The sequence below is a fragment of the Colossoma macropomum genome, unplaced genomic scaffold, assembly GCF_904425465.1.
Source record: "Colossoma macropomum unplaced genomic scaffold, Colossoma_macropomum, whole genome shotgun sequence".
Lineage (NCBI taxonomy): Eukaryota > Metazoa > Chordata > Actinopteri > Characiformes > Serrasalmidae > Colossoma > Colossoma macropomum.
This window is the reverse complement of record NW_023494791.1, coordinates 49,194,588-49,222,349: the sequence shown is the minus strand read 5'-3', so window position 1 is coordinate 49,222,349 and position 27,762 is coordinate 49,194,588. Positions and strand designations below refer to the sequence as shown.

Genomic DNA, 27,762 nt, shown 5'->3' with positions numbered 1-27,762 from the left:
GGAAAGGGCGACTCACTCACATCCTCAGAGATGCTCCTTCACCAAGTTTAGTCTGAGTTCTCTTTGAATACTCAGACTTTTCCGCTTGTGGGGGTTCGAAGCTCAACCAACGTTAAAAAATATTCTTCCACACGTTGTGTACAATTACATATTTCCACCAGAGAGGGCTCCACATCCCCACATCTTACATAGTGCTGCTTTAATGTCTTTATTAATGTAAACTGGTAGCCTTTAATAACCCGTAAGTTCCAGGACAATAACTCTGAAAATAAGAACTAGATACTGATTAAACACCGATTGACTCTCATTAACCAGCATTAGAATAAAACTCAGCATTAACTCACATTTAAGGGGAACTGCAGGTTTTCAAAAGAGGCCTGATGATTTCTATGAAATAGACAAAGCCCTGCTGGTGACATCCCATATACATTACAATAATCAGATAATTAAGTCATGGCCATGACTTAGTAAGGCATGATCTCATTCCCACACCTTACTAAGTTGCAGCCAGGACTGAATTATCTGATTCCCACACCTTACTAAGCTGTGGCCACACATTATTTTAATATATACAGGATGTCACCAGTGGGGCTCCGTAGAAATAAAAATTATATGTCTGTAATTTCTAATTAATTTTTTATGCTCATTGTATTTAAACTCTGTAAATACTGTAGAAATACTGTTTATTTATTATTTATAAGTTTGGGTTGTAAACAATCACCCACTCAGGACTCTTCATTGTTAGCTTAATGCTAACATGTAATTAGAAACCCCACAGGATTAGAATTAAACTCAGCAAAACAACTTGCAAAATATTGTTGATATACTCAGAAATTGTAAGTTGCCTCACTTTGTGTTTTGTTTGTCTGTAAGTTTCTCTGTCTGTTTAACGTCTGGACAGCAAAGCTTTTTGCTTTTTTCCGTGGACCTAAATAAAGACTCGGTGTGTGACGGGGATCCTGAGGACACAGAGCAGAAAAGATAAAATAACGCCCCCTGTGGGAAAAACTGCCTTGGTTTGTAAACTAAGCTGGTGTGAAACTGCATAAACAGTGACCCAGTGAGGATGTTGGGTCATCGCTGTGGACCCCGAGTGACGGACCCCTGAGCGACTGTGTGTGTGAGCTGTGGAGTCGTTTACCTTTGAGATTTCTCTCACCAGCTCGCCCTCACGAGACTTCATCATCTGTAAGAGCGAATAAACAAACACAACAACAAAACATTTACAAACACACCTCAGCTCGTCAGCTTAATCAGCTCATTACCATCACAGAGAGGCTGAAACAAGAGAAACAGACTGTTTAACAAACCTCAGGACAGACATGAGGAACACACTCTCACACACACACACACACACACACACACACACACTCACACACACACACACACACACACACACTCACACACACACACACACCGTCCCCATCATGCTCACCGCTCACTGACCTGCAGACTGAAGAGTTAAAACCTCTCAAAGATGAAGGATCATAGCAGACCTGCAGGATGGAGTGATCACTGCTGCACTAACGCCAACACACACACACAGGGAGAGAGAGAGAGAGATGTGTGTGTGTGTGTGTGTGTTGCCCTGCCAGCAGATCCCCCCGGGGCAGGAAGTCATACTCGCCAAACAGCCCCACCCTGCAGCCTTACTGTCCACAGAGAGAGAGAGAGAGAGAGAGAGAGAGAGAGAGAGAGAGAGAGAGACTTAGAGAGAACCAAAAAGAGAGAGAATAAATGAGAGAGAATAAATGAGAAAAGAGAGAGAGAGAGAGAGAGAGAGAGAGAGAGAGAGAGAGAGACTTAGATAGAGAACAAATGGAGAAAAGAGTGAGAGAGACACTCCGAGAAAGAACGAAAAAGAGAGAGAGAGAATAAATGGAGAAAAAAGAGAGAGAGAGAGAGCGAGAGAGAGAGAGAGAGAGAGAGATCTTTCTTAAGATCGTCTCAGAGAATTAAAGCAGATCTCAGTATTATATTGCTGAAGAATCACTGATATCTGAGCTGTTTCTCCTGAACCTCCTCAGGAGAAAAGAGGAGATTAACACAGCGTCTCACTGTGAGACTTTCTATTGATGAAGGAGAAAAGCGGACTGCTGAGAGGGTTCTGTGATCCAGAACAGAGCTGAATACGAGAACGATGAGATCTCACACTGTTCTTATGGAGATGTCACTCAGCTGCCGGCTCATTGTGGTCAGGCCTGTTAGGTTTGCTGTGTGAGGCAGACAGTATTACACTTGTGTTGAAATCCTTTTTTCCATGAGCAGAATAAATTTTATTGTTGTGCATGGAAATAAATTAATACTTCAGTGAATTAATGGAACAAGACTGATGTGTTTAGCTTGACAACTCCATCCATAATTAGCCAAGCAATGATAAAGGGACAAAAAACTGACAGGTGGCCTGTTTTCCCGTCAGCTTGGAGGATTATTTTCCTGTGAGTCGTCTTTATTTCGCCACTGTGTGGACAGAGTTGACTTTGACTTCTATTTCTCAAAGACTGGCACTGAATTCATCCTCATAGCAAACTGGTTCAAAAGTCCACCAAAACAGAGCTTTTTTAGCTTTAAACATTTAATCAGAGTTGCATGAATGGAACTTCAGCTCTGTGATCATCAATGCAAATTATTTCTAAATACATTTTTATAGTAGTTTTGTTGTTATTGTTGTTGTTTTTTACCTCAAATTGTTAACACCTTCATCTAAAAAACACAGTTTTAACTGTTAAACTGTCCTAATAAAAGGACACAAACAGCTCTATTTTGGTGGACTGGTCCTTCCACACAGGCTGTGGTGTGATGGAGCGTTTCACCGCTAAAACTGTCCAGCAGAGGCCGCTGTTGAGCCCACGGCTGCTTTATTGTCATTGAGTGGGCGTGGCGTGTTGCCATGGGCTGGGCGTGTCGCTGTCCATTCTCCACGCTGATTGGCTGCCCGCTCTGAGGCTGAGCGTTTGAAAAATAATAAACAGCGGAAGCGCCGCGCGGAGCTCCGGTAAGGAAAACAGCACAGAATCTCACAGATTTACAGCAATAAACACATAAATTACGGTAGAAACGAAGCGCAGCTGCTTCCAGATACATTAATGACCTTAATAAACCGATTTTACCCTGGAAAACAGCGGTGAAGGAGAGTTTTAGAGCCGCTGAACTGCAGAGGGAGAAGCGCGTCTGTAACTGATGAACTGCTTCAGATCAGTTGGGAGACTAAAATCCTCCAGTTTTCACTTTAGAGCAGTTAAAGACCGAAATCCGCTTTGTTCTCTGTCTCAGGCCAAAATCACGAACTTATAAGGTACCTTTACTGCCTGAATTAGGAAACGCATGAAGTGCACACTGTCTCACTGAAAAACGGCACAATTAATGGAAGTGTATAAAAAGTAAAACATATTTTGGGGGATAATGATATAATAATAGCGATAATAATGTCTATTTATGGAGCACCTTTCATAGCAGTGGCTGTGCTTTACAGACAGGCGATGAAGTTTAACAGAAGAAACCGAGTATTAATTTAAAATCATAAGACAATAACAGATCACATTAAAGAGATAAACACAAAAAAAGACTGAAATGTGGATAAAATGGGAGTGAACCAGCTGCACTTGACCACATTCACCACACAGGCAGGAAAAAATCCATGTGCACAACAGCCAACAATGCAAAAATGTTTTAAGAAAACAGAAAGAAATATGAAAAAATAACTATATTGATGAAATCATCAACTTGGGTGTACAATTATATAAAATAAGTGTCCAGTGTGTTAATTGGAAGTGTATGAATTTGCTGTGCACGCTGTAGCCATAATGGCAACAATGATATTTTATTGTTTTGATATAAAACCCAAAAAACGTAATTATTTTTATTTTATATTCATTCATTCTCCTCTTTTAGCAGTGATGAAGATAAGTGAGTTTGACTCGTCTGATGAAGAGGAGGCAGGAGATGAAGAACACACTCCTCTACAGATCTCCTGGTGAGCATCTTAAACACAAGAGCTCCTGGCAGAATCTTTAGTGGTCAAAGTGCTGAGTTCTTAAAGTTTCAGTGTGTGAGATGTGAACAGAGTGATTCAGAGTGGTTTGGTGTGAAATGGTTCAGATTTGTTTAACTTTCTGTGAGGGAGCTTTTAGAGGTGGACGTCTGGTTCCTATCACCACCACTGTGAACAGTTCTGACTCGGTAAGTTTCTCTAGAACGGAGCGTTTCACACCAAACCACTCTGAACCGCTCTGAACTGCTCTGAACCTCTCTGAACTGCTCTGTTTACATCTTAACCACTTAATTAAGCAGAAATTTTGAAAAATCAACTTTAGTACTCTGTGTGTTTCTCAGGTTGTCCCTGTCGGTGGTCGAGTGCTCTCAGTTTTTGGGTATTTGCTCTTTGCCAGGTAACACACGAACACATGAACACACACAGGATTTAAATGTGCGCTGTTTGAGAATGAGAACTCGTTTCACGCTCAGCCTCCAACTCAGCACTGAAAAATGCTGCGCTGTATATTAGTGCTGTGATTGCTGTCACAATCATTGATAAGCCATCGACAGCTTTGACACTGAGGAAGAGCAGAGTTGCTTTAGTCCTTAAAGTGCTCTCTTACTCTCACAGGGTGCAGATATAAAGACGTCAGAAGAAACCTGGAGAAAGATGTTGGTAAGTGATTCGCAAACCGGGTTGAGTGTCAGGAGTTTGCTGAAACTGAAGCAGACGCAAAGTTTGTGGTGGTCTAAAGTCTCAGAAACTAAAATCTAAAAATATTAGTATGATACTAAGCTTGAGTTTATATTAAACATCCAGCAAAGCTTGAATGAAAAATATAAGATATAAATTTGATAAAACATGGTTTAAAATCCGCTGATCAGCTCCATCTGAGGACTGTGTGGGCGTGACTAATGAGCAACTTGATTGACGGCTCTCTGTCCAACACTCCTAGCCTGCTCCGCCCTCACACAGAACTGAAATTGTCGTCCAGCTTTGATGTGGCGCTAACTGGATAAAAACGTCACGGACGGACGAAGCAGCACGTAAATGAAGGAACAGACGAGTGAACGATGATGGTCTTGATAAGCAAATGAACAGGTTATGCTGGGTTAGCTTTGGCTCGCTAAGCTTCCCTGACTCTGAAACTGTTCTGTGTGGGCGGGGCCAGAGACGCAGCCTTGTGATTGGTCAAGGGAATGATTACAGAAGCGTTACCCAAGATTAGGATCCGATCTAAGACATTGGAGTGTGCTGTTCACAGAACCACTTAAATAATGATCAGAATATTAAGTGCGTGTAAAAACACTCAATAAGAACGGAATAATGGCGAGAAACAGTGCTGCTGTTGGCAGCTGTGTACTTTTCTCCATTTTTATAGATAATTGTTGTATTTTCTGTGTGCAGGTGATCTGTGTGCGGAGGGGGTGGAGGATGTCTTCGTGTTCTGTACACGTGCAGAGCTGGTGCGGTACCGAGTGCCATGTCTGTTGGAGCGCTACACAGAGCGCGGCCTCTGTGTGCACCACCTGCCCTTTCCTGATGGCGGCGCTCCAGAGCTGCCTCAGTGCTGCCGCATCCTGGAGGAGCTCCAGCTCAGCTTGCAGAACCAGCGCAGAACCGTCATACAGTGAGTCGTGTGCACACGTGTGATTATACAAAATTATACAACAGTTAGCTCCGCCCACACACAATCTGATTGGCTGATAAGGCTTCTAATGTACAGTACTGCGCACAACATAGGCACCTAAGCACGTTGTTTCAGATCATTTCTCTGGGCTGTGAGTGGTTCAGCTGGTAAAAACACTATAAATCATTAGAATAAATGTATGTAAATACAAATATAATAAAAAGTAACACACATTTATATTTATTTTAAAAACTAGTTTGAGGAACGTTGGACGCCCCCAGCCAAATTAAAATAACTTTGTGGACTTTGTGTTTGACACATGGGGCCTTTATTATGGTTTATACTAGGGATGCATTGATGCTGATACTGGTATCAGGTATTGGTCCGATACTGTGATACTCACACTTATAAAAATTTGCTGATCCCGACAGATATCGTGTGACATAAGCCGAGTAAGCTGTCGTGCTAATTAATTGGCCCTTACTAGTCCCAGTGTTAGGGGTTAGGTGCTCAAGGGCACTTCAGTCATGTACTGTTGGCTCAGGGGATCGAACCGGCGACCTTCCGGTCACAAGGCTCCCTAACCTCCAGCCCATGACTGGCCCTGGATCTGCTCACAGAGAAGAGATATTGACGCAGTGACAGTCAGACGTAAAAGTTGTCCAACATTTGAAACATTCCGCCTTGGCAGATTCCCACCAGGATACGCTGTGGGGTTTTATCCCATTTTTAAACACACCAGACAGAATCACAACCGCTTCCCCAATACAGGTGGGGGTCAGGTAGGCTAACAAAACAGAGGTGAAAAAAGTTATTTACTACCAAAGTCCGTATATGCGACTTTACTCTGTTTGACAGAACAGAATATCGAGGTATAAATGTTGATATGTTGTTTTTTTTAGTAACTCAGGCTGTAGAGAGACCGAACTGTCCTCCTGTGAACATCAGCGCCTGCTTTATCTTCAGCGCTCAGTGTTAGCAGCGCTGCTCAGCGTCTCAGCGTGCTGCTCAGTACTCGGTTATTCTGAGTGAATCAGCTTTATTGATAACGGTCTGTAGACAGAGCGTCTGTAGAGGCTGCGTTTCCTGTAGCAGGTCAGTCAGACGGAGCGTTTCGTACAGTGTGAGTTTATAAATCGTAGCTTTGTCTGAACACGATGGTCTAATCAAACGGACAGTGAGAGTCACCAAAGAACAAGATCTCTAACATCACACAGTGTCTGTCTGGCTTTAGAGGACATTCAGCTACAGCTCAGCCAGCCAATCAAACGACTCCAACAAGACAGAAAACTGGAAGCGTGAGCTCCTCAGATGTGATTCCTGCTGTCGCTGTGCTGCTGCTGAAAGATTCTGATGAGGATCAAAACTATGAAACCTACTTTACTTACAGCTGTACAGAAGAGCTTTTCTGACAGGGAAACTAAACCTCCACCGCAGCGCTGCTCGATCAGAGATCACTGATGTAGCAGAGCTAACAACCTTCGTTAACATCAGATAGATTTAATGATTTAACTGTTAAGGTGCATTACACTCATTTACACTAACAGACACTTCATTCTGAGTAGGGACAGTGTTGAACTCAGTATTGGAGAAAAATATGTATTCGTACTCGGTCTGAAAAAATGGTATCGACACACCCCCAGTTTCTGCCACATCACACCATTTTTCATTGTTTCAAAACATGGGAGTTTAAAAACTCCTCAGTCCATACAGGGACAATAAGCTACAAAAGCCAGTTTTGAATGTATTGTTTTTGTGATGCCACAACAACTAACATATTTATAAATAAATGTACAGAAGTTTTGCTCCGTTCATTGACTCTGAAGTTATAAGGAGCATTTTAGCCCAGACTGCTTATTGATTGAAATGTAATACAGGGCAGCCAATCAGGACAGAGTTAATTTACATATATCATTCTGAAAGGTAACAAAAACAGCCTGTCTAATTTTAAGGGATGAAGTGTGATTGACAAATGGGCCTTTAATGTTAACGCCAGGTGTGGATGAGGCCTTTTATTGATGGTGGTCCTGTTTTTCCTGCAGTTGTTATGGGGGTCTCGGCCGTTCTGGACTCAGTGAGTATCACAGCGCTGAACTGTCTGGGAATATTTATAATAATAAGTCTTATATTTGTAGCAGCTCATGCTAACTGTACTGTACTATACTGCATTGTACTGTATAGAACTGTACTGTATGGCACTGTACTGCACTGCACTTTGCTGTATGGCACTGTACTATACTGCACTGCACTGTACTGTATGACACTGTACTGCGCTGTACTGTATGGCACTGTACTAGACTGTACTGCACTGTCTGTGTGTCGCAGTCGCTGCATGTTTGCTGCTGCACCTCTCCGTCTCCATGACGCCCAGTAAAGCCATAGACATCCTGAGGGAGCTCAGAGGAAGCGGCGCCATCCAGACCGTCAAGGTGAACCACACCTCTGTTTATTCTGAAACATCTCGCACACTTAAAACAGATGGTTCTTTAGTAAAGGCAGTAAATCTGTTTAGAACCATGAGTTCAATATAGAACCATCTGCATGCTTAAATGGTTCTTTGCATGGTGAAATGGTTCTTCACATTGCTGATGTCAAGCTTGTAACAACAGAAGAACCCTTTTGGCACTGTATAGAACCATTTTCAAAAAAGGTTCTCTTTAGAACTCATGGTTCTAAACAGAACCATTCCGTTTAAGTGAAGCACCATCCTTTTTTTTTTTTTTAAGTGTGCACTTTACACATCGGGGCTATTTCACCAATCACGATTTCTCAGTAAGCTGGATAACGTGAGCCAAAGTGATGCTGGGTTACTGCAGAACATCAGCATTTTACTCATTGTACTGCGTTTTTAACTCAACACAAAAAATACTATATTTATCTGTAATGTCAATGCAATTAGATTTAATCACGACTTCAGCATTTTATAAATGTTTGTGTTGGCTTTGGCATATACGTACATATTAAATATGAGATATTGGCATCAGCACAGTTTCCATATCAGAGCATCCCTAGTTTTAGCTATGCTAACGTACTTTAGTCCATGTTTATAGAGAGTATATATGAGTCAGAAACCACAGAATCAGGTCTATTAGGTAAATTTATTGCTTTAATATTTCTTTCCAAACTGAAAATCCCCTGATTTCTGCTCTCAAAGATAAATTGAATGATACCTGATTAGCTTGTGTTGTGTACGCTATCATCTATGCTAAACTGGAATGCTAATCCATAAACACTGCCGTTTAGACAGCCAGGCTTTGTTTTAGATTTTATTCAGATTTTTAATTCCTCTTTTTTCTCTCCTCACAGCAATACAACTTCCTTCACGAGTTCCGGGAGAAGTTTGCAGCCTATCAGGAAACCAAAGGGACAGTTTCGGAGAGATCCGTCTCCAGATAGAGACGCTGAGTCTGCACTGATCATCGCTTTTAAACCCACAGAATCTGATCAGGAGCTCCTCTCTCCGCTTTAGCGCTGGGATTATGGAAACGGAGGAAATTAGCAGGAGAGTTTTTTTCCTAATGGCACTTTAAATGTTGTTTGTTTATATCTTGTACTTGATTTAATGTCCAGCTTAATCCAGCATCTCTATATCAGCCTGTGAACACACTGAGCACTATGCCTTTATTTTCAACACTTTGCCTTTGAGAGATTAAATGTGCTTAAATAACGTTTCACAGAAAACAACTGTCTTATCAATTAACAAGGTCTTATTAGATGTGATTGTTATTTAAGCTTTGAGTGAAAGATCTTCAACATCTCAGAATAATAAATTAAAATGAAACTCCAGTCTTCTGTAAACAGCCTTATTCCACGTATTCTGAGCCAGTGAGTAGATTTACGAAGCTATTGGTGAAACATTTCATGAATATTTATGAAACAGTGTGGTATTAATCTTAATCTTGGACTTAATCTTGTTTTTTAATGGGAAATCCTGCACGTGATGAAAGCTAATTGCTGAAATAATGTGATGAACTCAAGCTTATTACCGGCCCAAGAGAACTCGTCTGGAGTGTTGTGACCGTGGTGGTCCCTGCGCTGGACCACCCTGAAGTTATCGAGCCCTTGTGATGTCAATAGGTACACACTTAAAAATGATAGTTCTTCAGGTGTTCTTTAGTTAAGACAATGGCTTTGTATAGAACCTTTTTGAAAAGGGTTCTGCTATTGTTACAATGTCAGGCTTGTTACTATAGAAGAACCCTTTTCCAAAAGGTTCTCAATGGAATCATCTACAGCACATTCTCCATCAATCTGAACAGCTGTTTCACAATGGTAGGATCCCTTTAATCATGCAAAGGGTTCTTTAAATGTTTATGGTTCTATTTAGAACTATGTCCTTTACTAAAGAACCCTTGAAGAACTGGTGATAGTATCAAACTACCAACACAGCTATTTAGCTTTTTGTGTTTGCTGTGCTTTTGACGCTGCATCTTATATAATAAATTATTGCTAAATAAACCAGCGTATTTTGTTGCTGTTGCACAAAACCTTTGTTTCTTTTTGTTTGGGGTTTTTTGCCTAATTTGAAAAGTCCAGTTACCCTTTTCCAGTGTTAAACTTTAATGATGAATGGACCAATAGTCGAACTTTTGGTGGAGTTCCCCTTTAAGTAATGAAGTAAAGCAATACACTTATCTTTTTAGGTACTTAAAGTAATATTTATCATGATTTAATATTTGTAATGTAATATTTATCTGCTAATTCAAGAACAAAGAAAAACTCAAACGTCCCAAATGCATGTTAAAGACGGTGGAATCACTTTATTGTCATTTTCGTCTTGTGGTGGATTGAGGGGTGAACAGCTCATTTCTAGCTCAAGAGGCACAGACACACACCCTTCATACACTCTCAAACACACACACACACACACACTCCACCAGCTCAGTCACACACAAACCTCTTCACACATCAGAAACTACGCAGCCGAGCTTTACTCATCTCATTTCTACAGTATGAGACTGATTCGCACTTTGTGAGAAGATTAAATTAAATCAATTCAGGCAGAACATCACATCTCAGTCACACCTCAGTCTTGTTGAATATGTATTTTAAATGGTTTTTTGCCTGGAGTGTCACCAGCTTGAGGAACTGAGTAGAAGAGACAATCTGAACTTCAAAAAGCGAAATTAAAGCCTCGATCAGGAACATAAAGCATAAACGCACAAACCGCTGATTATAGATGACCTGTTCGTGTTGGGTGGAGCTGAAATGCCAAAGAAACTGGCCTGAAAATTCCTGACTGGGACTTTAAAGTGATAGTTTGGCAAAAAAATTACAACTATATTTACCCTCACACAAAAATATGGTTCTTCAAAGGTTCTTTAGTAAAGACAATGGTTCTATATAGAACCCTGAACACTCAAAGAACCATTTTCATGCTTATGCATGGTGAATTGGTTCTTCAGATTGATGGAAATTGGTTCTATATAGCAAAATGGGTTCTTCTATTGTTACAAGCTTCACATCATAATAGCAGAACCCTTTTTGGTGCTACATTAATCTGAAGAACTGTTTAATGCAGAAAGAATTTAAGCGTATAAGTCATGGTTCTGAACAGAGCCACATTTTTAAGTGAGCAGTTTTCTCCCCCAGGTGTAGCTGAGCAGTCGAGACCTGCTTGGCGCTTCTTTAGCTTTGGCACTAGTGATGAAGCTAAAGAGGCTAATGCAGCTAACAAGTCATAGAAGCTCAAAACCCACCAGTTAGCATCACGCACTCGTTTAAAAGCGTGTGGAGTTCAGTGTCTCTAATAGAATCGATTCTGTGGTTTCTGACTCTGTGTGACTCGCTGGTATCTATAAACATGGACTGAATATGTCACTAAACTAAGGAGTCCAGCTAGCACGATGGTAACTGATGCCTTTAAGCATTGTTTTGTATTAGCTACATTAGCTTTGTAGCCTGAGTGGAAAAACTGAAGAAGCAAACTTCAGATCCTGAACCTGTCTGAGCTGACAGACTACGTTTTGGATAAAGGGGTGAAACTGTTGTCATTTATCTGCTAAACTACCACTTTAAACGAGAACATTATAAACCCTGCTGGACGTTAAACACAACACCACCATCAGGATGGCAGAGCTTCATCAGAGCGTCCACACATTCGGCTTTCGTGTGAAAGACAACAAAAACAAAAAAATAATGAGAAATAAAATCACAGCAATAACTCATTTAAATCCAGAACACATTTAAAAGCACAGATCTTTGCAACCTGAAAAGCTTTGAGAGCCGTCAAATCATCATTAGCGCTAATTAACTCATGCATTCTGCTGCGAACAGTGAAAACAGCCCAGCGCTAAACAGCAACGCCAGGGGACCAAGCACTCTACCGACCGACAGGTGAAATGAGCGCATCAGGAGGAACTTAACTTGGCACACAACAAACCAGAACAGCTACTGTCTGACAAAACAACTTATTGAAAGGCTAACACAGCATTTTTAGTAAACAATGTCAAAAATAAAGGAGGGAAAAAAAACAAATGCCTTTATTTCAGTTAGAAGTATCAAAGAGCACTCGATAGAAATAAAAACAAACAGCAATAAGAAGTGGGGAGTTGGTCTGAGCTAGTGTTGTAATAGTTCATGTCGTACTGTATGCGTAATGTGTGTACGTGTGGGGGCAGTGGTGGCCGCTTGTGTCCAGGTTTGCCCCCCCCCCCGGGTGATGAAGGTGTCCGTTTGGAACAGAACCGCACTGCACTGGGAGAGGTGGCCAAATTCAGTCCAAACTCAGCTCTGCTAGTGCGACTCATGTTCCAGCCTGTGCGTCTCTCCAAACCAGCAGTGTCCAGATTAAGAGCTAACCAAGACGTAGATCATCCTAAACAAACAAACAAACAAACAAACAAACAAACATCAGAAAAGTGCAGCAAATTCACAACAAATTCAAAGAGCTTTTTTATAAACACTAGCAGGAATTGGGGGTTCCCACTGATTTCAGGGGCCGTATTACAGAAACTTCTAAAGTCTGAACTCTGAGTAACGTTAGCGTGCTCAGCTAAACGTTTGGGAAATGGAGACTGAAACTGGGGAGCGGCGACGCTTTGATAAACAGCAGGGGGCGCTCTCACAGTATTCACTACTTACAGTTTATCACACTTTAGTTCTGTTTGACCTTTTTTGGACATCAGTAATGGCAGCTGCCTGGATAACTAGCTTGATTGATTACGTTGTTGCGTTTCAGCTGTGTGTGTACGGCCGGGGGCAGCTGATTGACGATTTTGATCGAGCAGGTTAAGATTTCCTAACTGGAGACAAGATGCTGTAAGATTAGATAAAATTCCTAAATCAAGGTAAGATTTGTTCTGTAATACAAAGTAGTGAAGAATCTGATCTTTACTTGTCAGATCTGAACTTAAGACAAAAAGATAGGAGGTTTCTGTGATACGGCTCCAGGACTGCAAAATTAAAAATAATACTAACCATAAAACATTCTGAACGTTTTAATGATGTGCAGTAAAGACTCGTGTTATTGTTTCAGAGCAGAGATTATATTTTTATCCTTTCAAAATCTGAAGCAGCTGCAATTTAACTGAACACTGTATTTTCAGCACAGCGGGTTGAAAACAGCTGGCTGCTTTGGTGGCACGTCGGTAAAACACTTCTGAGGTTCAAAGAAGGTGCAGAATTACAGGCGCGTTCTGAAACCCAAAGCAGCTTAATATTGTTTTAACTTAAACAAATAACCAAACGTAATAACGTTTTATCAGCCACTCGATGGCGTTCCGGTGTTAAATCCACCGTGTGACTTGTGGGGGTGACAATCAGTTACCGCACCACAAATCAACAATCTGACTGAAAGCCGCTCAGCTCATTCGCATAAAATTGTCTTTTTTTTTATAATGGATGTGCAAATGTAATTTCTGCCCCAATATTTAACACATACTAATAATCCTTAAATGTAATTATTTTAATTATTTTATACTTTAATTGTAATATTTTACATTATTCTATGTAGACTTGACATTATTTCGCTGATACCAGGAGCAGAACAACGCATTCACAAAAATATATTAAAAACACAGTGGGTGTCGTCCCCAAGGACTCTTATTGTGGCGTTCTTTTTTTGGTACAGCAGTGTGGTGAGCTTTGCCAATACCATACGTACCCATAGAGATAGTAGAAGAAGGAGAGAAGGTAGAAGGCGAGTTTACACCAGCCTTCTTTCTGACAGTAAGCCAAAATATCAGCATTCATTATGGTGGTGGGATCATACAGGCCCGGACCACTCATCACGGGACGACTCATGTACCTGTACACACACACACACACACACACACACACACACACACACACACACAAAGTTACTCATGCGGAAGTAAATAAGCTGTTTACTGAGAAACACCACCTACCTTAAGTTTACGCTTCCCTTACAGAAAGAAGCTAATCTATCAGTTTACCTTGAACAGCAGCTCATTTAAGCTGAATTAGCTAACTAACAGGTGCTCACTGTGGAATGTAAGGAATTTTTTTTAATGAAAAGTTTGGCAAAAAATATTTGTTTTACAAAATGTACACAATTTTCCACTTATTCCATATTGTGTTGAGCAGCAAAGACGTGTGCCCCAAGGTTGCTTCTACAGCGATGGAGCTATGAAGCTAACGCTGCTAATAAACACTAATAAGTCAGCAGTCACCCAAATCTACACCTGCTCCAACTGCATCCAGGTCTTCATTAAGATGGCACAGACTTGTAGACGTGGTTTAGGTCTTTACTGTGATACTGGGAGCTATAAAAATCAACAAAACGTCACTGTGTAGCTGAAAACTGAAGGCAGACACTTTAGACAACAGGCGTCATAAATAATTTACAGATCACTGTTTACATTTTTTTAATTTAACAAACTGTCCCAACTTTCTCTGATTTGGTTTGAGATTCTGCACCGAACCGTTCCTGTAAATGAGGAGTAAAACGATAAAGCAAAAATACCTCCAGACGTGATAGGCCAGCAGGGGCATGTTGAGTCCGAGCGTGAGCCACTCAGCGGCGCAAAGGAACATCACACAGAAGAACACGTGGATCAGATACTCCGGCAACACCAGCTGCAACATCCACACAGCACACTTTCAATACCGACGATCGGCTCTGGGATCAATACTGTCACTTTACCTATTTATTACACATATAAAGCTTATAACGAGTCACCTTTCGGTAGATAGGGTTACAGTACAGGAACAGGAATTACCCCCCCTCACCTTACCCCCACTCCTAAAACCCTATCTGATCTGATTTTGTACCTGGATTGGATTAAAGCTCTGAAACAGGCAACGATTTCACAATATAATCCAATCCAGATTAACAAAAATCCAATTACATTTTTTCTGTGCTGGGCTGAACAGACTGAGGAATGATGTACAAACTCTGCTGAGACAATATCATTAAGGCAAAAGTACATATCTTTATTATTTCACCTTTATTTATTTATTTATCTACTTTTTTCATTGTAATTCTTTATAAATCTCTGTCTCTCTTTCTTACTGTTGTATTAAATGTATGACTTATTACTGTGTTAAAATAACTGGCCATTCAAAATGTTTTCAACACAACCAGCAGATGGCGCAGGTTTGCACTTTCCCCTCCTTATAGTGTAGCTAGCTAGGCTAACTATGCTAGCTGTTAGCTAGTACCAAAAACAGTGAAAAAACATCTCTCTGTTTAAATGTTATGTGAACAAACTAACATGTTTCCACTAGGGGGCACACAGACTAGACAATTAGTCGACTTTACTGCTCGGCGATGACGCTTTAGTCTTCATGTCGACGAGTCGCTGATCGCGTGATTCTGACACCGCAGGTGAGGAGGCTGGTGATTTCGGGGTCTGTATCTCTGGTTCTCTGAAGGCCAGTAATGCGATCCAGAGCACATCACGCTCTACTGACCTGTGGAGTTTGTCTTCGTTCTAACGTTTCTCTGCTGATCTACAGAGCTTCAAAGATCAGATACTGAACGTCGTTATCAGACTACAGTAAAAGTCCTGAGTGGTTGTAGAGGAGCTCAACGCCCTGTAATCCTGTTCAGTTTGACGTCAGTTACTCTTGTTCTCGCTGAGTTACGGTGCTCTAAATCTCTCTGGCTCTCCGTCGACTAGTGTGCGCCTAAGTCGGATACAAATTCGCACGATTCCAGGGTCCGTATCTCCGGTTCCCTGAAGGCCAGCAGTGTGACCCAGGGCTCGTTCGAAAGGGCGCATCACACTCTACAGACCTGAGTTTGGCTTCGTCACAGATTCTAAAGCATTTTCTTCTCCTGTGGTTTTATTCAGCATGTCATCGGCGGTTATTCGACGCCGCCTCTACTTTCATCCCGTAACTGTCCACTTTAAAAATTCCGATGTTGTGTAACCCCTAGGCGCCACATCATGCACAGAGGAGAATTAACTTGTGTAGAGTCTCAGCACTGACCGCTGCACTGGTTACTTCTAGCGTTAGTGTTAGCTCATTAGCTCAGCCGCCATTAGCCTCTTCTGATGAAAAACAATTTTAACCAACAGTGACTAGATTTCCCTTTATTTGGCTGCTTCACAGCTACAGCTTTATGTATGACAGAACGCTTCAGTAAAAGTAAACTACTTCAGAATAAACATCACGTCTCACTCTGACACCAACGATTAAGAAACTAACAACAGTTAAAAATAAATAAATAATTAAACCAATTTCACCTCCTCAGTTTCCCCAAACTAGGTCAATCGGCCTTGTTTGGTGTTTGAAGTTTGCTTGTTTAGTTTTAGCACTGTAGCCCCGTAGCTCACGTAGCTAACAGGTAGAGGAAGCTGTTTGTGTGGAGCTGTTCAGCATCTTTAGTAGAGTTTAAAGATTATGAGGTTTCTGAAATCTATAAACATGGACTGAAGTACATTAGCATAGCTGAAACAGTAGCAGCAGAAATCCTGACGGTTGAATTCGGTCTGTATGTTTTTGTAGAGAACACAATCGCGTGCTGTTAGCGCCAGGCTAACTGGTGGGGCACACGCTTCCATCACTCGTTAGCTGCATTAGCCTCGTAGCTCCAGTGCTAATCTAAAAGCACATCATCTCGGCTGACTGTAGTTTAGCAAAAACCTACATTCCCGCAGTGTCCTCCCCCGACCCCAGATCTCAATCAGAAAGGCTTTAGGTAACCTGTGTACATTAACAACCACCCGCATCCCAACACACACAGAGCGGAAGCAGAAGGCATGCTGGGAGGGGGTGCGCGAGGGGTCAAAGCAAATCCCTGCAGAGTGAAACGGCCAGATGGGAAAACCACAAGAAGGCCATGCAGGGTGAGCATGAGGTAACAAAGGAAAGGGGGGTTTATAAGGTAATGCGTATGAATATACGAATATTAGGGGTGTAAAACTGCGTGTGATGCATCTGATGTTGGTGATTTAACTCAGAACTGTTTTTAAGCAGTACAGCAGTTTGGTCAATCTACCGCTTTTATACAACATAAATAAAAACATTTATTATAAAATAAAAACATTATATTTTTCTTCTAGTTCTTCTGCCAAAATCGTAGCTCCAGCAGCCAAGAGTAAAGAGCACACTGCTGGTATCCAAAACAACACCGGTAGAACACTTTTCAACCAATCAGACTGTGGGGGCGGAGTTAACTGGTTCATAAGAGATTCCAATAAATTATGATATTCAACACAGTGCCCACTAATTTACTGACTAAAAAAATTTTTGAGCTTTATTCAAAAATAAATCAGAAATCTGGGCTGTTTTTATTATATATACAGTCGTGTGCAAAGGTTTGAGCACCCCAGTCAAATGACGTAGTTGTGTCTACAGAGAACAACTAAACCTGGATTTTTTCCTGCAAATCTTGATGCATGATTTCTATTCAAATTTAATGGTGGTGAACTTTGAATAATTTTCAAAAAAACTGTGTTACTGTGAGGTCGGAGATTTACACCCCTACTGTAAACACAGGTTTAACTGTGTGTGTGTGTTTTTTGTAAGTGCCATCGCCCAACACTAACACACACCACGCAAAACAAAGAGAAATAAAATAAACACTTTTATAAAGAAGTAAAAGGTGCATGAAAGGGTTTCAGTGCAGATTAATACATTAAACCAACGTAATTAATTAAAGTTTGTGATACAGATACAGATAAAATAAAGTAAAACTGAACTAAATAATCAATAATCAATAACATCACAGTCTTACAGGACAATAATATCTCTCTTATTTCCTCGTGTCACTCTCTCCTCCCTCTCTCTCTCTCTCTCTCTCCCCCAGTTTTTCTTTTTCTCTCCCTTTATTTCTCTCTCCTCTCTCAAACTCTCCCATTTTCATTTTCCTGACTTACTCTTTCCTTCTTTTTCTTTCTCTCTCTTGGTTTTTCCCTTTTTACCCTCCTTTCTCTTATTTCTCCTTTTCTATCCCTCCATCCCCCATCTTTCTCTTTTAGTCTTTAATTTCTTCCCCCACCTCTCTTTTTGTCTCATTCTCCCTTTCTCTTTATCTCTCTCTTTCTTTCCCTCTTTCCTTCCCCACCCCCCTCTCTCTATATAAAGTGCTGAGGTGTGTAGCTTAAAGTCCATCTGGTCCTCCTGGGTCAGTCAGTCACTCTCTCTCTCTCTCTCTCTCTCTCTCTCTCTCTCTCTCTCACACACACAGCCTCACACAGGTTATATGTCTTCATAAATACATAAACACATTATTACGCTATATTAATCTTAATATGTATTTCTACACGTATTATTAAATGTGAAAAGTCAAAGTCAGTGATTAAAGCGGCAGCGTGTGATCCTGAGCACCTGGATGAGGTTCTGATCTGAGCCTGTAGGATTATAATCCATCATAATTCAGCTGTGGATTAAACTGGCGTAATCTGCAGATCCTGCTGTAATCCCCCACTGAAGCCTAATCCTGAACCAGCTACACCAGACAGACTACAGGTCCCACAAGCCCCAGTGACTTTCCTGTTTCATTCACAGTTGAAGTGGCCTGAGGCAAGTGACGATCTAGTCATGCAGTTAGCCCTACGCTAATGGGTGGAGTGTAAGTATCCAGTACCTCCTGTGCTGCGTTCACGTTTGTGTTGGGAATAAACATCATTCTGCACCTCATAGTAGTGCACAGCCAACGGCGGCATGAAGCCATGCAAACGTTGCCATGGTGACTGCGTTACCAGCGAACATGGCTGATTATCAGTCTGTCGACAGCAAGAGTTGGGAAAACTGAATTCCTGACGCATCATTCCGCTCACCGCTGCGGTCTGCGGACCGCTGCTGCTCACAGTGGCAGAACGTTTCCGACGCAGTTCACTGAGAGTAACTGAATCTGGTTTGACCTCGTCCGTCTACCGCAAACATCTGAACGCAGCATTAGCTACATTAGCCTCGTAGCACCGGTGCTAAAACTAAAGAAGCACCAGACACTCTCTGCTGACCGAATACATTTGGATTAAGGTGGGGGGAGGAGGGGAGAACTTGATTTTTGCCAAATTATCGCTTTAAATAGGTTCTGGTAAAGATCACGGTGATCTGGTGGTAATCAGTCCTGTCAGAGCTGGAGAGCAAACGTGGGCTGCAGACGCTGTTAGTCCCTCAAGCTGAATGCAAAAACAAAGGGAAGGCTGGAAGAGATCATGCATGCTGCGAGCATTTGCAAATCTTTTCAGTTAACACCTGTTTGAATGTGTAAAAACCACAAAATAAACTAATCTACACTCACTTACACACACACACACACACACACACACACACACACACACACACACACACCACCTGCTATAACCACGATACACACTCTCCTAACTCAGGAAACACAGAGGATGGGTCTGTCTTTAAATACTGCACTGCTGCTGCTACAGTAGCTTTACTTTAAGAATAATCACTCCAATATGACCCAGTCAAACCTGTCTGTTAGCATCAATGCCGTCTGTAGCTCAGGCTGGAGGAGGATGTGGGGATGAGCTGATGTTCAGAGAACAGAACACAAGCTGAAGCGTAATTTAAACGTCATTTGACATTCGTTAATGACGCCTTTAGAGGGCGGCGCTGAGCGACGTTCGTTTGTTTGACGTTCGTTAATGACGCCTTTAGAGGGCGGCGCTGAGCGACGTTCGTTTGTTTGACGTTCGTTAATGACGCCTTTAGAGGGCGGCGCTGAGCGACGTTCGTTTGTTTGACGTTCGTTAATGACGCCTTTAGAGGGCGGCGCTGAGCGACGTTCGTTTGTTTGACGTTCGTTAATGACGCCTTTAGAGGGCGGCGCTGAGCGACGTTCGTTTGTTTGACGTTCGTTAATGACGCCTTTAGAGGGCGGCGCTGAGCGACGTTCGTTTGTTTGACGTTCGTTAATGACGCCTTTAGAGGGCGGCGCTGAGCGACGTTCGTTTGTTTGACGTTCGTTAATGACGCCTTTAGAGGGCGGCGCTGAGGACGTTCGTTTGTTTGACGTTCGTTAATGACGCCTTTAGAGGGCGGCGCTGAGCGACGTTCGTTTGTTTGACGTTCGTTAATGACGCCTTTAGAGGGCGGCGCTGAGCGGCGTTCGTTTGTTTGATGTTGGTTAATGGCGCCTTTAGAGGGCGGCGCTGAGCGACGTTTGCTTGTTTGATGTTTGTTAATGACGCCTTAGAGGGCGCCACTGTGCGACGTTCGTTTGTTTGACGTTCATTAATGACGCCTTTAGAGGGCGATGGTGAGTGATTTTTGTTTATTTGAGCTTTAGCTGTTTCTGTCGTCAGTTGGAAGCTACTAAGTATCGACAGCTAGGAAGTGAGAAAGTTAATCAGCTAATTTGGCCACTTCAGGCTTGTACTTTTAATTGTTGCATACAGCAAACAAAAGAAAGACAATTACATTGTTAATATTGCAATTATTTATATAAAATTGTAACAGGCCTCCTACAGAGCATTACTGACAGCACTTTTCACATGAAACAGTAGAAGCCATATCGCCCCCTACACTTCCTGTAGTGTATTACAGTCTGTCAGAGTGACTGTGTGGATCATATGAACATTACAGAGCTTTTTAAATGAAACAGTAGAAGCCATATCGCCCCCTACACTTCCTGTAGTGTATTACAGTCTGTCAGAGTGACTGTGTGGATCATATGAACATTATAGAGCTTTTTAAATGAAACAGTTGAAGCCATATCGCCCCCTACACTTCCTGTAGTGTATTACAGTCTGTCAGAGTGACTGTGTGGATCATATGAACATTATAGAGGCTTTTTAATGTTATTTTACTCGATTAGCTAATTATAAAGCTCAAGTTTTATCAAGTTGAAAACTTTGTAGGCTTTTTTTAGTTTGAAGGAAACTGAGTAGGCAGTTGGTCATGAAAGTTGCTTTATCAGGATGCAGGGCATGTGGCCACAGCAATTCGCACTTCTAGGTTGTGACAGGAAGTTGAAGAGGAAATGTAATGAAAGAAATGAACAACGGCCACAGAACGGATTTGTAAGTTGTCTCTAATGGTGCAATTTAGTGTAAAATCAAATGAATGTGCAGGAAATCACTGACAGTGTGAGTGAAAAGCTCCCGAGCAGGCACTGAGCTACAGAGCGCTGCGGAAAGATGACAGCGCTAAAGATGGTAGCACAGGCTCTGAGCGTTACTGGGTGGGTTCTAGATAACTCTGCTCCTTTGTTTAGAGGTATTTAGGGTTAGTTAACTGAAAAGACGTTTGCAAACACTCTCTCCTCGTGCACACACACACTGAGCTGGACTGGTACCAACCTTCAGAGCAAGCCTGACTCTCTTTATCTTTTTCACCCTCTCAACTGTCTTTGTGCCGATTGGACAAAAGGAAAGGCAGTAAATAAGAAAACAAAACGCAAATAAGGAAAGGAAACAAAAAAACAAAACAAAGGGTGTTAGTGCTGGAAAGCCGACAGTGGCTGAAGATTAGCGATATTCAGATCAGCATTACAGTGCGCAGGCTGACCGGTGTGAATCAGGAGAGGAGAAACCCACAGTCAGAGAGAGAGAGAGCCGAACGGCATGCACTCCACTCACTCGCTCGTTCACTTACTCACCGGGTTTAACGTGTTGCACTGGTCTATAGGATTCTTGTAGTCGGTCTTCAGCTCATCGAACGCGATTATCTGCACAGAAAACATTACAACATTACAAAAGCAGCAAAACACATTCACAGCACAGTTAGCAGCAGCTTCAGTACTCAAGTACCAACACTTTACTCTAGGGATGCTATGGGACTTGATGCTGGTACCCAGTTTCCATGTACAAGTCTGTCGTGGCCGATATGTAAACATTTATAAACTGGTACTAAATTAAATATTAATTATTACAACTGATTAATTAATTTATTGCAAATTATTAATTAAATATATATTAACTACATTGTATTTAATATATTTGACTACACACACCGATCAGGCATAACATTCTGACCACCTCCTTGTTTCTACGCTCACTGTCCATTTTATCAGCTCCACTTACTATATAGGTGCACTTTGTAGTTCTACAGTTACAGACTGTAGTCCATCTGTTTCTCTGATACTTTGTTAGCCCCCCTTTTACCCTGTTCTTCAGTGGTCAGGACCCCCATGGACCCTCACAGAGCAGGTACTATTTGGGTGGTGGATCATTCTCAGCACTGCAGTAACACTGACGTGGTGGTGGTATGTTAGTGTGTGTTGTGCTGGTCTGAGTGGATCAGACACAGCAGAGAAACAGATGGACTACAGTCTGTAACTGTAGAACTACAAAGTGCACCTATACAGTAAGTGGAGCTGATAAAATGGACAATGAGCGTAGAAACAAGGATGCCTGATCGGTGTGTATTAATTAGATATAAAGTATTAATTAAATACTGCTTCTTTTGTTCAGAACTGGAGTTGTGAGGCTAATGTTGCTAACACTAGAACTCAATAGTCACCCAAATTGTTTAAATACATCACTCGACACACTCAAAAAACCATCCAGATATTGACTAACGTCGCTCAGACTAGTCCAAGTGTTTTAAAGATGCAGTATGACTTACTGAGAGCTATAAAAGTGAACAAATGCCGGAATTCACAAAGCAGACTGATCTTGGATCAGATTCCTCCATTTGTGCTGGTTACTGTCACAAATACAGAGTCTAGATCCGTATCGACTCCTGAGCTGGTTGAATACAGACCCTGTGGTCTAAAGTGTCTGCAGCGTTCAGCATCACTGAAACTCTGTGTTTAGCTCACATTAAGTTGTACTGCGTCCTAAACCACATCTCAAGTCTGCGCCACCTTAATGAGGACCTGGGACATGGATTAAGGAGATCAGGAGATGTTTTGGGGCTGTATTTACAAAAAAGATTTGGGTTCTAGTGAGTTCTGAGGTTTGTCAGCCTTGTAGCTCCAGTTCTTCTAAAGAAGCAAAATTTGGACTCCAAACATTTGACAAACTGCATCTAGGGGTATATGGAAAACTGTAAATCTGATTTTATCACCAAACTATTCCTTTAAGCTTAATCTGGGTCTGGGAAGCCGGCCCACTGAGCATCAGGGACATCATTTAGGCCACGTAGTCCTTTTCATGAAGAGCAAAATGTCACTATTTTAAGCTTAAACCAAACCCAGCTGACAAGGAGTGCGTTATTCCGTCCAGCACTAACTCACTTCTCTAATTCACTTATACAGCGTGTGACTTCAGTCTCAGGCTGATATGGTGAGACTAAAAACATAAACGGGGCAGAATGTGTTTTAGGATTTGTGTAAGAGAGGAAAAAGATCATTATTAGGTCCTGATGAAGCCAGAGAGCTTATAAACTATGGAATAGAAAGATTTGGGAGGTGGAGCATTATAAAGAGCATAATAAACTGCCTTATTAATAAAGAGTATTAAAAAGAGCCTCATGGAGAGCATTATAAAGAGTGTTATAAATAGCATTATGTTAGAGTAACAGCACAGCTTTCTGATCTGGCTGCGTAAACAAACAAAGCTACCACTCCAGGATTTAATCCATCAGAATTCATCTCCAGATTAAGCTGGCCAGAGATAAAGAGCATTACAAAGAGTATTACAACACATATTACACAGTACTTTATACTGGAGTACCATCAAGCATAATCAGGAACATTATTAAAGGGGAACTCCACCGGTTTTTCAAAATCTATGCATAATTTAACAGTTAAGATGTAAACAGAGCGGTTCAGAGTGGTTTGGTGTGAAACGCTCTGTTCTAGAGAAACTTACCGAGTCAGAACTGTTCACAGTGGTGGTGATAGGAACCAGACGTCCACCTCTAAAAGCTCCCTCACAGAAAGTTACTACATGAAATGGTTATGAATTCACTGCCTGATGACTGAGACACTGTTTTATGATCGTTTTGATAAGATTTAGCCGTAAAATCCATTAATGGTGGAGGGATTTTCTACTATTTTACCATCAGCGTTCCATATAAAAAGACTCCTGTAGGTTCACTGGTGGTTCTGGATAGTAAATAAAATGTCTATATTTGTGTTGTAGTCGTGGCGACCCCTGGTTCCTATCACCACCACTGTAAAGACATCTGAACCATTTCACACCAAAACATTCTGAATGACTTTACATCTGAAAAGCAGAATTTGAATCATTATGGGAATTCCTTTTTAAATAATAGAATATGTCATACTGAGCTCAGGAATATGTAATTTGTCAGTTATTTTGGTTTGAAATAGCATCTTATCTCCTATAAACACCCACATTAAGTGTCTGTCCGAACAAAATCTCAGAAATGGTAACTTAACAGAAAAAAGGTGTTCTTAACTTTTAATGAAGGTTAATGTAACAAGATTTTATCCCAAGTAAAGTCATCATGAAGTGTTCACAGAATATAAACAGCCACTGGTGTTTTCAAATGGCTTAAAAAATAAATAATAAGTATCCAAGCCAAACCGGTCCTATTATTCAACAATTATTAATTATATACTAGAGGTAAAAATATTTTGGGTTGTTTAAATTTCTCATGCTCAGTCTCAACTATTTCACACCAAACCACTCTGAATCACTCTGTTTACATTTCACACATTGAATTAGGGGGAAATTCCGTGAAATTCGGTGAAATTCCCCTTTAAGAGTACTGTGGATGAAGTGTGAAGTATTCAGGCAACGTTATTTGTATTGTCTGTGTTTACGTCAGCACTCATTTCACTCAGGCGATTCATTCGAGTGTGCTCAAACAATGAAATGATTCTGAAGATCACTCGAGAGCACAATGGGAATCATTAAAATAGACATTAACCGCAGTGTATAATTATAAATAGCACTGCGTGAGGAATATCATAAAAAACAGCCGATCCCCCAGAGATGGCCACGGGGCTGAGCCCAACACTCCCGGGCATTCATCACCGTTTCCCGCTGAGGGAAGAAGGGTGCGGCCCGGCGGCTTTGTCGGGGCTGGAGCTCCCCTTTACAGGCGTGAACAAGGGTGAAAACAGAAATATGTGTGAAAAATACATATTAGGAATAGGATGTGGACACTGCGGTCAGTCCGAGGCGCCAACAACCGCTCTATCTGTGGCTAAGCTAATGCTAAGCTAACTGCTAAGCTAATGCTAAAGCGGCGCCGCCACTCAATTCAGTCCGCCTCGGCGTCGGTCAAAAACGGGGCTGATCAGTAATAAACACCGGCCTAATGACGAGGCTGAAGTTGGCATCCTATTATTATTCGCCAGCATTTTGTGTTTTGATTTTCCAGTTCCATCTTAAATGGTGCAGCAGATACACTCCGGTGCCTGAGTCAGCTTCTTATTCGAAATTTCCCGTTCCACCTTAAACGGTGCGGCAATTACGTTGCACCATTTAAGGTGGAACGGGGAAATTGTAACAAGAAGCTGGCGAATAAGAAACTGACTTCAGCTTCGTCGTCTCGGTAAGCCCGTCAGAGGTAAAAGTGCCGACTGCCCGCTTATCTCAGGTCGTGAAAAGCGCTCCAAATCTCAGCCAGATCGCTCCACAGAGCCGGAGCGAAGACCGGGCCGGGCAGCAGACCACTCCAGCCCGGCCCGCTCGTCCTCTCTCTCCCGTTCTCGTCGCGTACCAAAGTGACCAGGCAAACCGGGGGTTCTCTACTTACGTGCCATATCGCGAAAAATATGAGAGCCGCCGTGAGAAGCAAGGCCAGCATGTAGCAGAAGGCTGCGAATGTGAACGCCATGATGAGCTAATGAACACACACCCGAGCTCACTCACTCTTTACACACACTCACACTAACGCGCGCACACACACACACACGAGAGTGTTTCAGGCAGAAAACAAAAATCACACGTACACACATGGCTTAGCTCATTTTATTAATACTACCTACACATACAATACAGCCTCGACTTCACTGATATTATATTTATTTAGTTTATTTAACCCATTCATTCGAGCAACCGTGTTTGGGGGACTTTTAATTTGTAGCTCCGGCAGCTAATAATGCTAACGAGGCCTCCAATCTGCTTTTTTGGGCTCGGTGGTTAAACTAGACCGATTTGATTCTGCAGTACAGATCGGTTAAAGAGTTTAAACTTAAAACCATTACAGAAATCTTATATACAGCCTTGTATCATAAAGAGTGAGGCATCATTTTAAAATATACGTACAAATAATGCATATGTTTGATACATGGTTGAATCACAGCAGTTATAATTGTTGCTATCTGTTTTTAAATTAACTTTTAAATTATTTAAATGCGTCAAGGAGCAATATTTTCATTTATTTCATGTTTGAATTATTTTATTTGCATAGCATACACTGTGCACGTTTTTAGAGTTTAGCTATATAGCAACAAAGATGCATAACATCAAGTTAGCATATATGAGTAATATATGCCATCCATAAATTCTATCATATATTGTGAAATATATGTTACACGTATGTTTGCATATGTTGATATATGGCTGAAATATGTGTCCCATACTCCAAAATGGCAAATTTCAAACACGTCGCCATGTGTTGTATGTGACGTGTATGTCCATATGTGACAAATATAAGCTGGATATAAAAGGGAAATCTATATGTAATAATATATATTTGAAATCTATGTATTGCCATATGTCAGATTTTCATATGGGTAGTTTGGATAAGCACAGCTTTTAGTCTGCCTACTTTTACCTCTGTTTTTCTGTATGATGTAGTGATGTGATCTGTTTCGTCATTCTGACAGCAACCTTACATAGCAGATTCAGACTGAATGAAGTAACTCAACCCTGCTAGAAAAACAGCACAGACCAGCATGGCTGGTCACCAGCAAAACCAGCATATGTTGTGTTTTGGATGCCGGTATGCTGGTCAACCAGTATGACCATGCTGGGTGACCAGCTAAGCCAGCACCAAACCATCATAAACCAGCTTAGCCCTGAATGGAATTCATGCTGGTCTGTGCCGTTTTGTTCAACTGGTGAAGCAGTGTGCACGAAGCTTTAAGAGCTATTTTGATTGTCTTTTAAAAAGTCTAGATTAAAACTAGTCTTTTACATCTAAAATGTAGATCTATATCCAGTAAAGCAGCCCATTTACTGCTGTCTCAGTCTTGAATTGCGTGATTACCCTCATCAGTCCATGAGCTTTGATCACTCTACACGTTGCACCATTAAGTGAAGGGATTTTATGACCATTATCAAATGTGATATGGAGATTTATTTATTACTTAAAGGAGAATTCAACTAATTTTTCAAAAATTCTGACTAAACACAAATATAGCCATTTTATTTACTATCCAAAACCACCAGTGAACTTGTGGTGCATGTATAATGTATAAAATGTATATTGTCTCTATATTTTGTGTATATTTAATATATTTCAGTTTGTTTTTCTTATATTTTAAATTATTTACTTTCTGTAGAGTGATTATCTGAGCCTCACCACAAGCATTTCAATGCATAAATGTCCTGACATGTTGTGCAAATGACAAATAAACTTGAAACGTGATGTTTTAAAAATAGGCCAAATAGTCTAAAACCTTCTCAAAACAGTGTCTCAGTCATCAGGCAGTGAATTCATAACCATTTCATGTAGTAACTTTCTGTGAGGGAGCTTTTAGAGGTGGACATCTGGTTCCTATCACCACCACTGTGAACAGTTCTGACTCGGTAAGTTTATCTAGAACAGAGCGTTTCACACCAAACCACTCTGAACCACTCTGAACCACTCTGATTACATCTTAACCATTTAATTATGCAGAAATTTTGAAAACCACTGGAATTCCCCTTTAATACAATGGCAGTAAGTCTATTCTCAAGCAGAAGTACAGAGA

General features: G+C 41.3%; 2 protein-coding genes across 3 annotated transcripts; one reads left to right on the top strand and one right to left on the bottom strand.

Moving 5' to 3' along the window:
- Positions 1-2,935: 2,935 nt before the first annotated feature.
- On the top strand, positions 2,936-9,921 carry cdkn3 (cyclin-dependent kinase inhibitor 3). 2 transcript variants are annotated; one of them, XM_036575264.1, is made up of 8 exons: positions 2,936-2,995; positions 3,892-3,973; positions 4,333-4,388; positions 4,607-4,651; positions 5,384-5,606; positions 7,649-7,680; positions 7,932-8,035; positions 8,913-9,921. In XM_036575264.1, the coding sequence occupies exons 2-8, from the start codon at positions 3,897-3,899 to the stop codon at positions 9,000-9,002; spliced, it is 627 nt and encodes a 208-aa protein (XP_036431157.1). In that variant the 5' UTR covers positions 2,936-2,995; positions 3,892-3,896; the 3' UTR covers positions 9,003-9,921. The 2 variants fall into 2 exon arrangements, with proteins under 2 accessions (XP_036431157.1, XP_036431158.1); XM_036575265.1 differs by having other exon boundaries at positions 2,961-2,995; positions 3,895-3,973.
- A 419-nt stretch (positions 9,922-10,340) lies between these two features.
- Positions 10,341-25,747, bottom strand: cnih1 (cornichon family AMPA receptor auxiliary protein 1). The gene is made up of 5 exons (XM_036575266.1): positions 25,599-25,747; positions 21,580-21,648; positions 14,533-14,645; positions 13,711-13,854; positions 10,341-12,423 (listed from the first exon to the last, which is right to left on the bottom strand). The coding sequence occupies exons 1-5, from the start codon at positions 25,677-25,679 to the stop codon at positions 12,396-12,398; spliced, it is 435 nt and encodes a 144-aa protein (XP_036431159.1). The 5' UTR covers positions 25,680-25,747; the 3' UTR covers positions 10,341-12,395.
- Positions 25,748-27,762: the final 2,015 nt, after the last annotated feature.

Excerpts from the sequence above, each read along its gene's own strand:
- cdkn3 (XM_036575264.1), top strand. The coding sequence starts at position 3,897 with ATGAAGATAAGTGAGTTTGACTCGTCTGATGAAGAGGAGGCAGGAGAT. Across the intron at positions 7,681-7,931 it reads TCTCGGCCGTTCTGGACTCA|TCGCTGCATGTTTGCTGCTG; the intron begins GTGAGTATCACA and ends TGTGTGTCGCAG. Across the intron at positions 8,036-8,912 it reads GCGCCATCCAGACCGTCAAG|CAATACAACTTCCTTCACGA; the intron begins GTGAACCACACC and ends CTCTCCTCACAG.
- cnih1 (XM_036575266.1), bottom strand. The coding sequence starts at position 25,679 with ATGGCGTTCACATTCGCAGCCTTCTGCTACATGCTGGCCTTGCTTCTC. Across the intron at positions 14,646-21,579 it reads AGTGCAACACGTTAAACCCG|CTGGTGTTGCCGGAGTATCT; the intron begins GTGAGTAAGTGA and ends TGGATGTTGCAG. Across the intron at positions 13,855-14,532 it reads CTGGCCTATCACGTCTGGAG|GTACATGAGTCGTCCCGTGA; the intron begins GTATTTTTGCTT and ends GTGTGTGTACAG.